General features: G+C 34.2%; 1 protein-coding gene across 16 annotated transcripts in view; it reads left to right on the forward strand.

The window, feature by feature from the left end:
• The window catches only part of SENP6 (SUMO specific peptidase 6), a 116,939-nt gene that overhangs the window by 94,390 nt on the left and 8,005 nt on the right, over positions 1–14,544 (forward strand). For all 16 annotated transcript variants that reach the window (XM_026507055.4, XM_026507059.4, XM_026507063.4 and 13 more), the window contains 3 exons: positions 5,337–5,459; positions 6,430–6,522; positions 9,955–10,385. In XM_026507055.4, the coding sequence (XP_026362840.2) occupies positions 5,337–5,459; positions 6,430–6,522; positions 9,955–10,385 (647 nt within the window). The remainder of the gene's footprint in view (positions 1–5,336; positions 5,460–6,429; positions 6,523–9,954; positions 10,386–14,544) is intronic.

Below are 14,544 nucleotides of genomic sequence, written 5' to 3' on the forward strand. Positions count from 1 at the left end.
GCTACTCACTTGTCCATTGATAGATGAGCGGATAAACAAAATGTGGTATATAAATACAGTGGAATATTACTTAGTTTTAAAAAGGAAGGAAATCTGTCACATGCTACAACATGGATGAATCTGGAAGCCATTATGCGAAGTGAAATAAGCCAGTCATAAAAGCAAGTACTGTATGATTCCATTTACATCAAGTGTCTGAAATAGTCACATTCATAGAAAAAGAAAATGGTGGTTGTCAAAAGCTGAAGGTTAGGGGGAAAAGGAATTGTTTAATGAGTATAGAGTTTCTGTTGTGCAATATGAAGTTCTGGAGATCTGTATCACAACCATATGAATATACTTAACACTATGGAACTGTGCACTTAAAAAATGTTAAGATTGGTGGGGCCCTAACTGGCTCAGCTGGTGGAGCATGCAACTCTTGATCTTGGGTTTGTGAGTTCGAGTCCCATGTTGGGTGTAGATTATTTAAAAATAAAATATATATATTTTTAAATGTTTAAGATTGGGAGTGTCTGGCTCGCCCAGTCAGTGGAGCATGAGTCTTGGCCTCGGGGTTGTGGGTTTGAGCCCCACTTTGGGTGTAGAGATTATTTAAAAATAAAATCTTTTTAAAAAATGGTTAAGATTGTAAATTTGATATTAGGCATTTTTATCATAATATCATAATTTTTTTAAAAGATTATCTCTTCTAACATATAATACTTTAAGAAACCAAGGGAAAAATCTTGAGTGTGCAGAACAATACCACTGTTGTTGGATGAGTGTTGTTTTGTGAATGTCAATTTGGTCAAGTTGTTTGGTAGTGCTCTTTGGGTCACCTTTGTCCTTACTGATTTTATGCCTACTTGTTCTATCAGTTATTGAGAAGGTTCTATATACTTGAGAGGGTTATATATGTCAAGTATATATATATACATACTTGGATCTCCTAGTATAATAATGGATTTGGATTTGCCTGTTTTTCCTTTCAAATTCATTTTCACCTTATGTATTTTGGGTATTTGTTGTTAGGTGCATGCAAGTTTATGTTTCTTGGAGAATCAACTCTTTGTCATTTGTAATGTCCCTCTATATCCTTGATAATGTCTTAAGCCTACATTATTTAAAATGAACATAGTTACTCGAGCTTTCTGTTGGTTTTTGTTTGCATGGTGTGTATTTTTTATTCCTTTACTTTTAACTTATTTAATATTTTATATTTAAAATAGGTCTTGGTTTTGAAAGCATATAGTTGTATCTGAAAAATAAGTTGCCTATGTTTTGTTTACATTGTAGCTTATTATATTTCATATTTAAATCTTTACTTCTTGCACTGTGATAGAGATTTTATGATTTGTGTATACTCTTGAAATTCTTTACATTTTCAGGAGGCCCCTTGAAATTTTATAGTAGCTCTTTGAAACTACATTAAAGTTACATTTAAAAGTTCTGCCTTTTCTGATGCAAATCAGTATTCCAAATGAAAAAGGAAATGTAACAAAATCCGTGGTTTTTAAAAAAATCTGTTTTTGGGCTACCTGGATGGCTCAGTTCGTTGAGTGTCTGATTCTTGATTTCAGCTCAGATCATGATCTCAGGGTCCTAGGATCGAGGCCCACATCAGACTCCCCACTCAGCAGAGAGTCTGCTTAGGAATTCTCTCTCTCTCTCTCTGCCCCTCCTCCCACTTAAACTTTAGCACTTCCAAAATAAAATAAATCTTTAAAAAAATAAAATCCGTTTATATTTGTCTCATGACGTGCTTAGAAGTTAATTAAAAGGAAACTTTATTCTTAAACTTCACTATATTAAAGTAAGTAATTCAACTGCTACCAGAACTGGTCATGCTTTTCCATTTCTAACTCTACAAGTAGGAAACAAACTTTTTTTACAGTGACTTTTTTTTCCCTTAACGTACAGTGTTGTGTTAGTTTCAGGTGTATAACGGTTCAGCAGTTCTATACATTACTCAGTGGTCATCAAGATAAATGTACTCTTAATCCCTATTATCTAGTTCATCTATCCCCCCCACCCACTTCTCTGGCAACCACCAGTTCTCTGTACAACAGTAGAAGGGGGTTGTCTCTTTTTTCCATTGTTTGTCTTGTTTCTTAAATGCCACACTTGAGTGAAATCATAAGGTATTTATCTTTCTCTGACTTACTTTACTTAGCATATACCCTCTAGGTCCATCCATGTTGTTGCAGATGGCAAGATCTCAGTCTTTTTGATGGCTGAGTAATAATGCAGTGTGTGTGTGTGTGTGTGTTTGTGCACGTGCGTGTGTGCACATACCACATTTTTATCCCTTCATGTATGGATAAACATTTGGGTTGCTTTCATGTCTTTGCTATTGTAGATAATGCTATGATAAACATAGGGGTGCATATGTCTTTTCAAATCGGTGTTTTCATTTTCTTTGGATAAATACCCAGCAGCAGAATTACTGGATCATAGAGTATTCTATTTTTATTTTTGAGTCACCTCCTACTGTTTTTCCACAGTGGCTGCACCAGCTTGCATTCTCACCAGCAGTGCATGAAGATTCCTTTTTCCTCCACATTTTCACCAATACTTGTTATTTCTTGTGTTTTTTTAATCATTCTGACAGGTATAAAGGGATATTTTTTTGTGGTTTTGATTTGCATTTTCCCAGTGATTAATGATGTTGAGCATCCTTTCATGTGTTTGTTGGCCATCTGTATATCTTTGGGAAATTGTCTATTCATGTCTTCTGTCCATTGTTAATTGATTTGGTTGGGGTTTTTTTGTTTGTTTTTGTTTTTTTGTTTTTTTGAGTTGTATTAGTTCTTTATATTTTGGATATTAACCCCTTATTGGATATATCATTTGCAGATATGATATTGTCTCCCATTTAGTAGGTTGCTTTTTTATTTTGTTGATGGTTTCCTTCACTGTGTGAAACCTTTTTATTTTGGTGTAGTTCCAGTAGTTTAATTTTGCTCATGTTTTGCTTGCCTGAAGAGTCATATCTAGAAAAACGTTTCTACACTGATGCCAAAGAAATTACTGCTGATGTTTTCTTCTAGAATTGTTATGGTTTCAGGTCTCACATTTATGTCTTTAATCCATTTTGAGTTTATTTTTGTGTATGGTATAAGGAAGTGGTCCAGTTTTATACTTTTGCATGTAGACATCCAGTTTTCCTTACATCATTTGTTGAAAAGACTCTTTCCCCCATTGTATATTCTTGCTTCCTTGATTGTAGATTAATTGACCATTACAAGTGTGGGTTTATTTCTGGGCTCTCTATTCTGTTCCATTGATCTGTGTGTTCATTTATGTGCTGGTGCCATACTGTTTTGACTACTACCAATTTGTAGTATTTCTTGAATTTGAAATTGTATTACCTCCAGCTTTGTTCTTCTTTCTCAGGATTGCTATTCTGGGTCTTTTGTGGTTCCATACAAATTTTAGTGTTATAAATAGTTCTAGTTCTGTAAAAGATGTCTGTATTTTGATAGGGATTGTATTAAATTGTAGATTGCTTTGGGTAGTATAGACATTTTAACAGTATTGGTTATCCCCATCCATGAGCATGGAATATCTTTCCATTTGTTTGCATCATCTTCAGTTCTTACATTAGTTATATAGCTTTCAGAGTATGCATCTTTCATTTCTATGCTTAAAGATATTCTAGGTATTTTACTAATTTTTCTTTCTCCTACATCATTATTTGTGTATAATCAACAGATTTCTGTAGGTTAAATTCGTTCCTGTGACTTTACTGAATTCATTTGTCAGTTCTATTAGTTTTTTGTTTAGGGATGGAGGGAGAAAGGGGGAGCCAAAGGGAGAGAGAGAGAATCTTAAGCATTCTCCTTGCCCAGCTCAGAGCCTGATGTGGGCTCAGTGTCATGACCCTGAGCCAAAATCAAAAGTTGGACACTTAACCAACTTGAACCACTGAGGTGCCCCTTTCTGGTGGCATCTTTAGAGTTTCCTGTATATAGTATCATGTCATCTGCAAATAGTGAAAGTTTTACTTCTTCCTTACTAATGTGGCTGCTTTTTAATTCTTTTTCTTATCTGATTGCTGTGTGTAGGACTTCTAGTACTATATTAAATAAAAGTTTTGAGAGTGAACATCCTTGTTCTGTTCCTGATCTTAGAGGATAAGTTGTTTTTCACCATTGAATATGTTAACTGTGGGTTTTTCGTATATGGCTTTTATTATGTTGAGGTATGTTCCCTCTAAACTTACTTTGTTGAGAGTTTTTACCATGAATGGGTGTTGTATTTTGTCCTGTGCTTTTTCTGCATCTATTGACATGATTATCTGGTTTTTATCCTTTCCCTTGTTAATGTGATGTATCATGTTGATTGATTTGTGAATAATAAACCACACTTGCATCCCAGGAATAAATCCAGATTAATCATGATGAGTGATTTTTTTTTAATGTGTCGTTGGATTTGGTTTGCAAATATTTTGTTGAGGACTTTTGCATCTATGTTCATCAGAGATATTGCCCTGTAGTTCTCTTTTTTTTTGTGGTATTTTTATCTGTTTTTGGTATCAGGGTAATGTTGGCCTTGTAGAATGAATTGGAAGCTTTACTTTCTCTTCTGTTTTTTGGAATAGTTTGAGTAGAACAGTTACTAACTTCTCTTTAAAGTTTTAGAAGAATTCACCAGTGAAGCCATCCAGTCCGAGATGTTTGTTTGTTGGGAGTTTTTTAATTACTGATTCAATTTTATTCCTGGTAATCAGTCTGTTCTAATTTTCTATTTCTTCTTGCTTCAGTTTGGAAGGTTATATATTCCTAGGAGTTACCCATTTCTTCTAGGTTGTCCGATTTGTTGACATACAATTTTTTATAATATTCTCTTATAATTCTCTGTATTTGTGTGGTGGTCATTATTTCTCCTTCATTTTTTAATTTTATTTGTTTGAGTCTTCAAGATCAGGTCTTGCAAATCATAGTTTTACTCTCAGACATCACTTTTCATTCATTGAAAACAATTTAGTAGTTACCATTGCCTAGAATATGAAGTAAATTTTGCTAATAAAGTCAGTTGTAAGAAAGGTGGGTGTTGGGGCTCCTGGGTGGCGCAGTCGTTAAGCGTCTGCCTTCGGCTCAGGGCGTGATCCCGGCGGTCTGGGATGGAGCCCCACGTCAGGCTCCTCTGCTGGGAGCCTGCTTCTTCCTCTCCCACTGCCCCTACTTGTGTTCCCTCTCTGACTGGCTGTCTATCTCTGTCAAATAAATAAATAAAATATTAAAAAAAAAAAAAAAGAAAGGTGGGTGTTGGCTAAATAGATATTTGATCACTGTTTTTAGTATAAAGTAAACTGTAAATTCATTATATTTGGATTTTTTTTAATAAAATAGATATTTGGTGCTTGAAAAACTGAAGAAAGAAGAAGCTGACCGAATTCATATATTCAGTTCTTTTTTCTATAAACGCCTTAATCAGAGAGAAAGAAGAAATCTTCATGAAACAACTAATCTCTCGTAAGTCAAGCTCTGAAAATATTTAACAGATGTAGTAAGTCACTTAAGTTTAATTTTAAAAAAAGTACTTGTATTGAGGTAAAATCTTTTAATTCTGTTGTCAGCAAAATTAATATAATTCATAATACTCCAAAGCCTCAGGAATACCTAGAATTCATAAAGGTTTTTGGTCCAATATCTAAATCAGTATTCCCCCAATACACCTGATAATTAAAAGAAAAAAATTACTTGGATACTTATGAAGTACAGATTGCTCTATTTTACCCTAGATGTTCCATTCCTAATACTTGAGAGGAACCTGTGAATCTGTATTTTTAATAAGTTCTTAGGATAATTCTGCTCCAACAAGTTGAGGAGATACTAGTGTTCTACATATCAGGCTTCAATCAGTTTGTTTATAATTCCTCTCTGTATAGTGATTATATCCAGCCCTTTTTTGCGCTGATACTTGGTCAAAAGATGTATACAGAATGCCATGAGGGCTGTCAATTGTCTTGAATTGATAGCTGTTGTGTATAACATAAATAATATTTTATACCGTTTCAGTGATTCCTAATTTTACACTTAGAGTTGATGATAGTGATTGGTTTGACCAGTGTTCATAATCTATTTTATTTCATCTTTTGTAATGCTCATTTTTTGTGCTCTCTTCTCCTCAGTCATTATAGGTCATGGTCTGATACATTTCTCAGTATGGTTGTTAATATGCAGTAATAAAAATAGTAGCACTGGTTCACCTAGTAAATAGTAGCAGGAATTAAATAATTCCTTCTTGCAGATCCAGTCATGGGCAGTTCCACACCTTCCTGCCTCCATCTGATATGCTCTCTTTTCTTTCCCTGACTTGTTAAATCATCTTATACAACTGTTTTATTTGTTAGCATCTTAGTCATCATAATTTAAATGGCCACATATAAGCTGAAGCACTAGAAACATTACAGAAAGTGATAGTTAATCTCTTGTCTTATAGAATACAGCAAAAGCGACATGGGAGAGTAAAAACATGGACCCGGCATGTAGATATTTTTGAGAAGGATTTTATTTTTGTACCCCTTAATGAAGCGTGAGTAATAATTTTCTTTATGTAAATGTGAAGACTGTTTTTAGAAAACGTGTTTATAAGTTGAAGAATTCATTTTTAAAGTTCTTTCTGAAATATGTTGTATATGTCTATATGCTGCTTATTTTATGAAATTAATACAGGTTTTTAGTAAATTTGTAAGATATTGAATTTTATGAACACTAGCAAGAGATCTTTCTAATTTGTTCTACTCATCAGTGTAGAATAATGTCATTTTTAAAAAGTGGTACTGTGGTCTACCAAACATCCTAGAGAACAGACTTCTTTATGCAGAACAATGACTAGGTCACATAGATTTTGAATCTTTAGAAAACACTTCCACTCTTAACCAAAGGAAGAAAAGATGGCTAGATTTATATCACGTACTCAAATTGAAAACCATGCTGACTACTCTGAGCTATTTTCTAGGTAAATGGAGGTGGTTAAATATTTGTGTTCTCCCACAGAGACAAGAGAGGCATTTATATGTAGGATAGTATTATTATACAACTTAGACTTGACAGATTTTATATTTCATTTTTCTGTTCTCCTATGCCTTCCAGCCAAAAACGCCCAGGAATACACCTGTAATTGGACAACTTGGGTTTATTACTTGCATCAAGGGAGAACACACACCATGGGCAACCATGGAGCCTCTCAGTAAAAGTGTGTTTAAAAGTGCCTATAGGGGCACCGGGGTGGCTCATTCGTTAAGCGTCTGCCTTCGGCTCAGGGCAGGATCCCAGAGTCCTGGGATCGAGCCCCACGTCGGGCTCCTCCGCTGGGAGCCTGCTTCTTCCTCTCCCACTCCCCCTGCTTGCGTTCCCTCTCTCGCTGGCTGTCTCTCTCTCTGTCAAATAAATAAAATCTTTAAAAAAAAAAAGTGCCTATAAATAGTATTTGGGCTTTGGTCATTGGGGGAAGAGGTAAGGAAGCAGTTGTTTGCTTGGGTAAAGAAGTAGCATTTACCCATTTAACAAAAGGGAATATTTGGCCTTTTTTTTGGTTGCATTGTGACTTTGTTTCTCTCTATTTAGACAAATTGAGAAATGTCCTTGCTTTGTCTCAATTTATCATGGTTGCAGAGTAAGTTTGTCTGGGGTTGGTATTCTATAAGATTGTTTATGTCAAATAAGCCTAGCTATGCCAGGCTAGCTTCTGAATGTGCTCTTTTTTTTCTTACTATGAAAAACAGATTTAATCAGGTTCTGTTTATTTAAAATCCTATGTTAATTGTAAGACCTGTGCTCTCTATTGAGCCCAGCCAAACATAGGTAGGCTAGGTCAAAACACTGGTTATAGCTATAAAGCCCAGCTTCTTGAGAGCTATATATTTAAGTCAAACATAGTGTCGTAACTTAAAACCAAGTTTGAAACTAATTCTTAATTTCTTCTTTATCCTCAAAAATAAGGTTTCTTGACAGTAATTTGTCATAAAGAGTAACATGTGAGCTGCCCACTTAGGTGAAAGGAAAGGTATACATAGAGAGCTATTCGTCAGAAATGAATTATAAGAATGTAAGGTACACACTTAGCAGTAGAGGCACATTCGTCTTAGTGTATCTGCAGTAGATTGAAGCTATGATTAATGCTTCTAGTTACCTTGGTGATAGAGAATGAACAAAGATGTAGAGTCAGTAAAGGATTCTGCAACCGAAATATGCCCTTAGTAGGTGGAAGAACAGCCTCCACATCCTGAGGGCTCATTTTGTTTTTTTTTTTTTTTTTGAAGAGCTAAAGCCACAAATAGTTCTATTCACTAATTATTTTAGATAGGCTGCTGTGTTTTTGCTGTTTCATTTTTAATTCTCTTGATAGTGGTAGTTTCTTAAACTTTAAAGTTTATAAGCTATTTGTTAAAAATTGATAAGGAAAAAATGTCAACATTTAGATCCAATCGATCTTAAGTGAAATTACTTGTTTTAGCCTCTTCTCCCACTGGTGGTTTAAGGTCAGTGTTAGCTGCTATTTAAAGGGATCATAAAAGCAAAATCCTGTCTCTTAGGGGTTGAAAATAACCTCAGATGTATCTGATTCAAGTTTCTCCTTTCAGCTAGGTAAAGAAAGAATTTTTCTTAGTTTTTAGGTGTATAACAAAAAATTTATGCCTTTTGTATGTTTGTCATAGCTAAGAAATGTTAAAAACTGTGATAGACTTAGGTTATACCTTTGGGTTGAGAACTATATTATACCATTTTAATCAGTTTTTAAAACGTGTTTTTTCACATTTAACTTTCCTGACGTTGAGCTGTGACTTACAGTCAGCCAAATCTTGGAATAAAGTGAGAAAGATGGTGTATTGCTCTTTCTGCTGACCAAGCCTGACCTAAGTCCATAAGATAGTGAGGGTTAATAAAGAACAGAAGAGAAGCATTCCTCCATCTGGCCTTTAAAATACTGAGTATTCACCCTTGTATTTATGCTATCTGATGAAGAGACAATTACTGTTTCTTCATATTACCTTGGAGGAATTTAACATTTTGTAAAAGTGAGAATATAGAATAACTTTTGTTCATGTCAAGATAATGCATTTTTTCACTCCTCAAACATCTATTGAATACCCTATTATTATATGACAAACACTGTACTCAGCTAATAAGTTCTCTGACATCTATAGCCTGTTCATTGTGTCCTAGCATATAACATTGTCTAGGAAGTAGTAAGCCCCTAATAAAATTCCTCACTAGACTAATGAACATAAGCCAGTGTTAGTTGTACAGCTTTTTATTCATGTATTCTAACCTGTTACTGGAAACTGTGATACCTGAATTTAGCTATATCAGAAGCACCCACCTGATAGCTGGAACTCTACTAATACTGAAATTTTGTAATAATGCTTAAAATAGATATGTTATTTCATTTTAATGTATATATATCTCAGTAAGCATAAGACAGAATTATTTAATATTTTCAACATTAAGCAATGCCTAACCTTATTCTTAAGAAAAACAGACAGAGGGTAAAAGTTTTTTAAAAGCTATATCTGTGCAATATTTAGAAAATGTTCAAAATTATACAATTTATTTAGACTTCTGAAAACATTTTAATCTTGAGGCTAGTTTTCTGTCCTTCGACATAAATAGGTTAAGGGGAAGGTAAATGGGAATGCTGAATTACAGTGATCTAATTTATATTTTCTTAAATTGACTAAAAATAAGAATGAATTTTTCATTCAAAAAGCAATAAAGGTTCAAAGATTTCCTTGCAAAAGTGAATGCAGGCTACATAATTCTAAAAAAAAATACGTTGTTTTTGAATAGACATTATATATTAGTGATCATATAAACAAGTGGATTCATTTGAGAATTGAAAAAATTGGGTGTTTTTAATAAATTTGTTGGACAGAAGCTTTAGAAAAAATATTTTAGCTGATATCTATTGCCAAATATAATAAACTCTCATAATATATTCAGTAGTTTCATTTGTTTTTTACAGTGCACACTGGTTTTTGGCTGTTGTTTGTTTCCCTGGTTTGGAAAAACCAAAGTATGAACCTAATCCTCATTACCATGAAAATACAGTCATGCAAAAATGTTCAACTGTAGAGGACAGTTGTATTTCTTCTCCTTCAGCCAGTGAAATGGACAGTTGTTCACAAAACTCTTCTGCCAAGCCTGTAATTAAGAAGATGCTTAACAGAAAACATTGTGTAGCTGGAATTGATTCAAGTGCTGAACAGGAAGAAAGTGACCCTCATTATCGGAGAAACATAGGCAGTGTGAAATGTAGTCTGAAAAAAATAAATCATACTGCAAGTGAAAATGAAGACTTGAATAAAGGAGAATCTACATGCCAGAAAGTTGTTGATAGGACTAAAAGTGAAAATGGCCTACAGAATGAATATTTAAGTTCTATGCACCATACAGGTATGTTTCTGAATGTTTTGAAAGAATCAAGGAATTCAGAATAAATTGGATATTTATACATAGGATTAAGATATCAGAGCACACTTTTTTTTTAAAGTCAGATTTATTGAGATATGACTTATTTACAGTAACATTCACCTATTTTATAAGTATAGCTCAGTGAGCTTTGGTAAATGTGTACAGTCGTGTAATCCCTACAGTACAGTAATCAAGATTTAGAACTTTTCCATCACTCCAAAAAATTCCCTTGTGCCTTTCTACAACCCAAAGAAGGTTTTAAAATTGTAGTACAAGGTCTACATTTTTCATTTATAGCAACTGGGATTTATTCTTATTTCATAGGCAGTTTACTGTATTTGGCACAAACAGTAGTTGGACAGTCTTAGATCTTTAAGGCACATTAGTTCATTCTTCTCAATTTACAGATGGGCAAAAAGAGATCAAATAGAGTCAGAAATTAAAGGCTTTTCCCCCAAAATAGTTGACATTCAGATGAAAGGTTAGTTCTTTATTCTGCACTCTCTTTCATGTTTCAGTGGGAAGAAGGGCGCTAGTTCAACCTCTGCTTTTTTATTTCTGTTCAGTTCTGATGAATTGAATTTTTTCCCTTGAATCAGTTCCATATTTCTAGTACTTATTAGAGAATATCTAGTTTTTCTTCCAGTACTTAAATTCATATCAAATCAATTGTGTAATTTTCTCTCCATCCCAAAAGTAAAATAATCTACTTCATAAAATCCATAATATGCTATGACATGTGCCTTGCTTATTAAGCTGTGAATAAATCTAACACATTGCTTTGGTGGAAAAAAGTCAGAATAAGGCATAGAAGAAATTATGTAAATTCAGAAAGAACCTACCAAAATTAAGAATGCTGGCACACCTTGGTGGCTCAGTTGGTTAATCATTTGAGTCCTCGTTAGGCTCAAGTCATGGTCTTGTGGTTGTGGGTTCGAGCCCCACGTCAGCTTCCGTACTCAGTGTGGAGTCAGCTTCAGATTCTTCCTCCCTGTGCCCCTCCCTGCTCACGCCTCCTCTCTCTAAAATGAATAAATAAAATCTTAAAAGAAAATGAAGAATGCTGAACATAGTCTTGGTACTTTTACCACCTTATTTTAGTAGCTCAGAAAGCTGTTGTTGAGTTTTATAAAAGTATTTTTTATTTGTTTGACATACTTGCTGAATAAATCTGACATTAGCCCTAGAGTGATGAGCTTTGTGCCCTTCGGGAGGTATAAGATAAGCGGCAGAAGGGGGAAATTTAGCAGTTACAGCAAAAAAAAGTACATGTAACAGATAAATACTACTTTTCTAACTCACTTTTTAGCCTATTTATGTCATTATGCAGGAAATGGAATGAACATAGACAAAGTGGGTAATCAGCAAGTGCTGCCGGTATTTTCAGTTTTAGTATTTTAGTACTTGAGTAGAAAAAAAATACGAGGCAGTGAATAGTCATATTAAAGATTAATTACCATTTTGGCACTCTGAAGACTAAGCCTTCAAGGCAGTATGAATTTTTTCTCATTCCCTTGAAAACAAAGTCTTGCCAGTTAGCACATGAAAAGATGATGGACATCATTAGACGTAAGGGAAATGTAAATCAAAACCACAGTGAGATACTTCATATCACACCAGCATGGCTACGATCAAAAAGTCAGATACTAGCATGTATTGGTGAGGATGTGGAGAAATCAGAACCCTCATATATTATTAGTGGGAATGTAAAATGGTGCAGTTGCTTTCTTTGGAAGACAGTTTGATAGTTCCTCAAAAAATTAAATGTAGAGTTACAATATGACCCACTCCTACATATATGTCCAAGAGAAATAAAAACACACAAAAACTTGGGCATGAATGTTCATTGTATGTAGCATTGTAGTAGCCAAAATGTAGAAGCAACCCAAATGTTCATCAGCTGACAAATGGATAATCAATTAGTGATCTGCCTATCCAGTGGAATATTATTAGATCATAAAAAGAAATGGAATACTGATACATGCTACATGAATGTTCATTGTATGTAGCATTGTAGTAGCCAAAATGTAGAAGCAACCCAAATGTTCATCAGCTGACAAATGGATAATCAATTAGTGATCTGCCTATCCAGTGGAATATTATTAGATCATAAAAAGAAATGGAATACTGATACATGCTACAGCATTGATGAGTCTTGAAAATATTTTGAAAGTGGTCACAAAAAACCATATATTTCACAATTCCATTTGTATGAAATCTCCCAAACAGGAAAATCTATGGAATACGTTAGTGGCTGCTTAGGGCTAGTGTGGTGTGGCAGATAGGAGTATGGGGGAGGGAGGATGATATCTGAATGGTACAGGGTTTCCTCCTGAGGTTTTAAAATTTGCTCTGATGAGGGCGCCTGGGTGGAATAGTTGGCTAAGTGTCTGACTTTCGGTTTCAGCTCAGGTTGTAATCTCAGGGTCGTAAGATTGAGCCTGGCATCAGACTCCATGCTCAGTGCGGAGTCTACTGAAGACTGTCTCTCCCTCTACCTTTGCCCCTCTCCCTGTCTCTCAAATAAATAAATATTTAAAAATATAATAATTAAAAAATGAAATTTACTCTGATGATAGTTGCACATATGTGCAAATATAGAAAAACAACTGAATTGTACACTTTAAATGGGTGAATTATATGATATGTGAGTTATACTTCCATAGAACTGTTTTCTTTAAAGTTTCCCTTTGATCAGTAATCTCACACTATAATGTGAATTCAAATTAAAAATGAATTAAAGTTCATGACCTAAAGCAATGTGACAAAGCCTACAACCTCATATACACAAACCCCAGAAACTTCTAGGGGCCCTCTCCTTCAAATTAATGTTCTAGTTAAGTAGTATCCAGTTAAATTGAAGTAAATAATCCTCACAAATCCTAGTGGAGATCAAAGTAAAGAATCCTCTGTTTTACGAAGTTTGCTTTTTAGTATATGTTTATCCTTTTTTTTTTTAACTATACTTTGTATATCTGTTTCTGTTTTGTTTTTAGGTTTTTAGTTTGTGTGCAACCATATCAACTCTGTCTTCCTTAAGGGAAATTAATTTACCTTTACTGGGTGTGATACATCGATATTTTCTGTTCTTTTTGATGCTTGTCTTAATCCAATGATGTTAGTGTCCCACAGTTTGAAAAGTAGTGCTCTAGTTGAGTCTGTATTTCTGTGCTTTCATCAGATGTTTCCAAGAGATCACTCACCCAGAAGCACATTAAGTAAGAGTGCTTTCTAGAGGTGCTTTTACTAACTACCTCAGAGAAGTTGGTTAAGTAGTCTGTCCTATATAAAATGATGGCATATTAAAAATTAGGGTAAGAGCTTATAAAAATTTCTGTGATGATGATTAATATCTCAGTAGTTGATTTCTGTTTTGCCTGGGAATATAATTGACAGGATTTAAACGAAGCATATTTTATTTTATTTCATTTTATTTTATTTTTATTTTTTTTTTTTAAAGTAATCTCCACACCTAACATGGAGCCCAAATTTACAACCCCAAGATTAAGAGTTGCACGCTCCACTGACTGAGCTAGCGAGGTGCCCTTAAGCAAGGCATTTTAGATAGTTTTAATATAGTTTTAACTATCGAACGCCTAGAGTCACAAGTGTTGACTCCTGATGTGGTAAATAAGTGGGGATTGTATCTTACCATAGGATTAGGTTAAGGCCAACTGTAGGAAAATAATGTGTGGTATCAGGACTTTCATTTGCTAGTTTTTCAGTTGAGCACCATATGAAATAGTTGTCTTGCTATGGTACATGAAAAATGTATATGTTTTAAACTCTAGAATCACACTTGGCATCTTCACAGGATCTCACTTGGCATCTTCACAGGATCTCACTGTATGAGAAGCTCTTAGAAACTGGAACTGATTAAAAGAACAATTGAGTTATCATCTCTCACTGTACACCAGGACATTTGTTTACTGAATGAAAGAATTGACTACACTATTTAAATTATTTTTCTCCCATTTTTGAAATGCACATATATTTAATTTGTGTAAGGTTTATATTTATATTACACAGCTTCTGTAGATATGAATAATTGGCTGCTAAATAACTTAATTATAGTGGATTCTGAATTGCCTGAGGACTTGGACAGATTTTATTCAAATACAGGTATTTTAGCTTCAAACAA

This window comes from Ursus arctos, unplaced genomic scaffold (assembly GCF_023065955.2).
Source record: "Ursus arctos isolate Adak ecotype North America unplaced genomic scaffold, UrsArc2.0 scaffold_29, whole genome shotgun sequence".
Taxonomy (NCBI): domain Eukaryota; kingdom Metazoa; phylum Chordata; class Mammalia; order Carnivora; family Ursidae; genus Ursus; species Ursus arctos.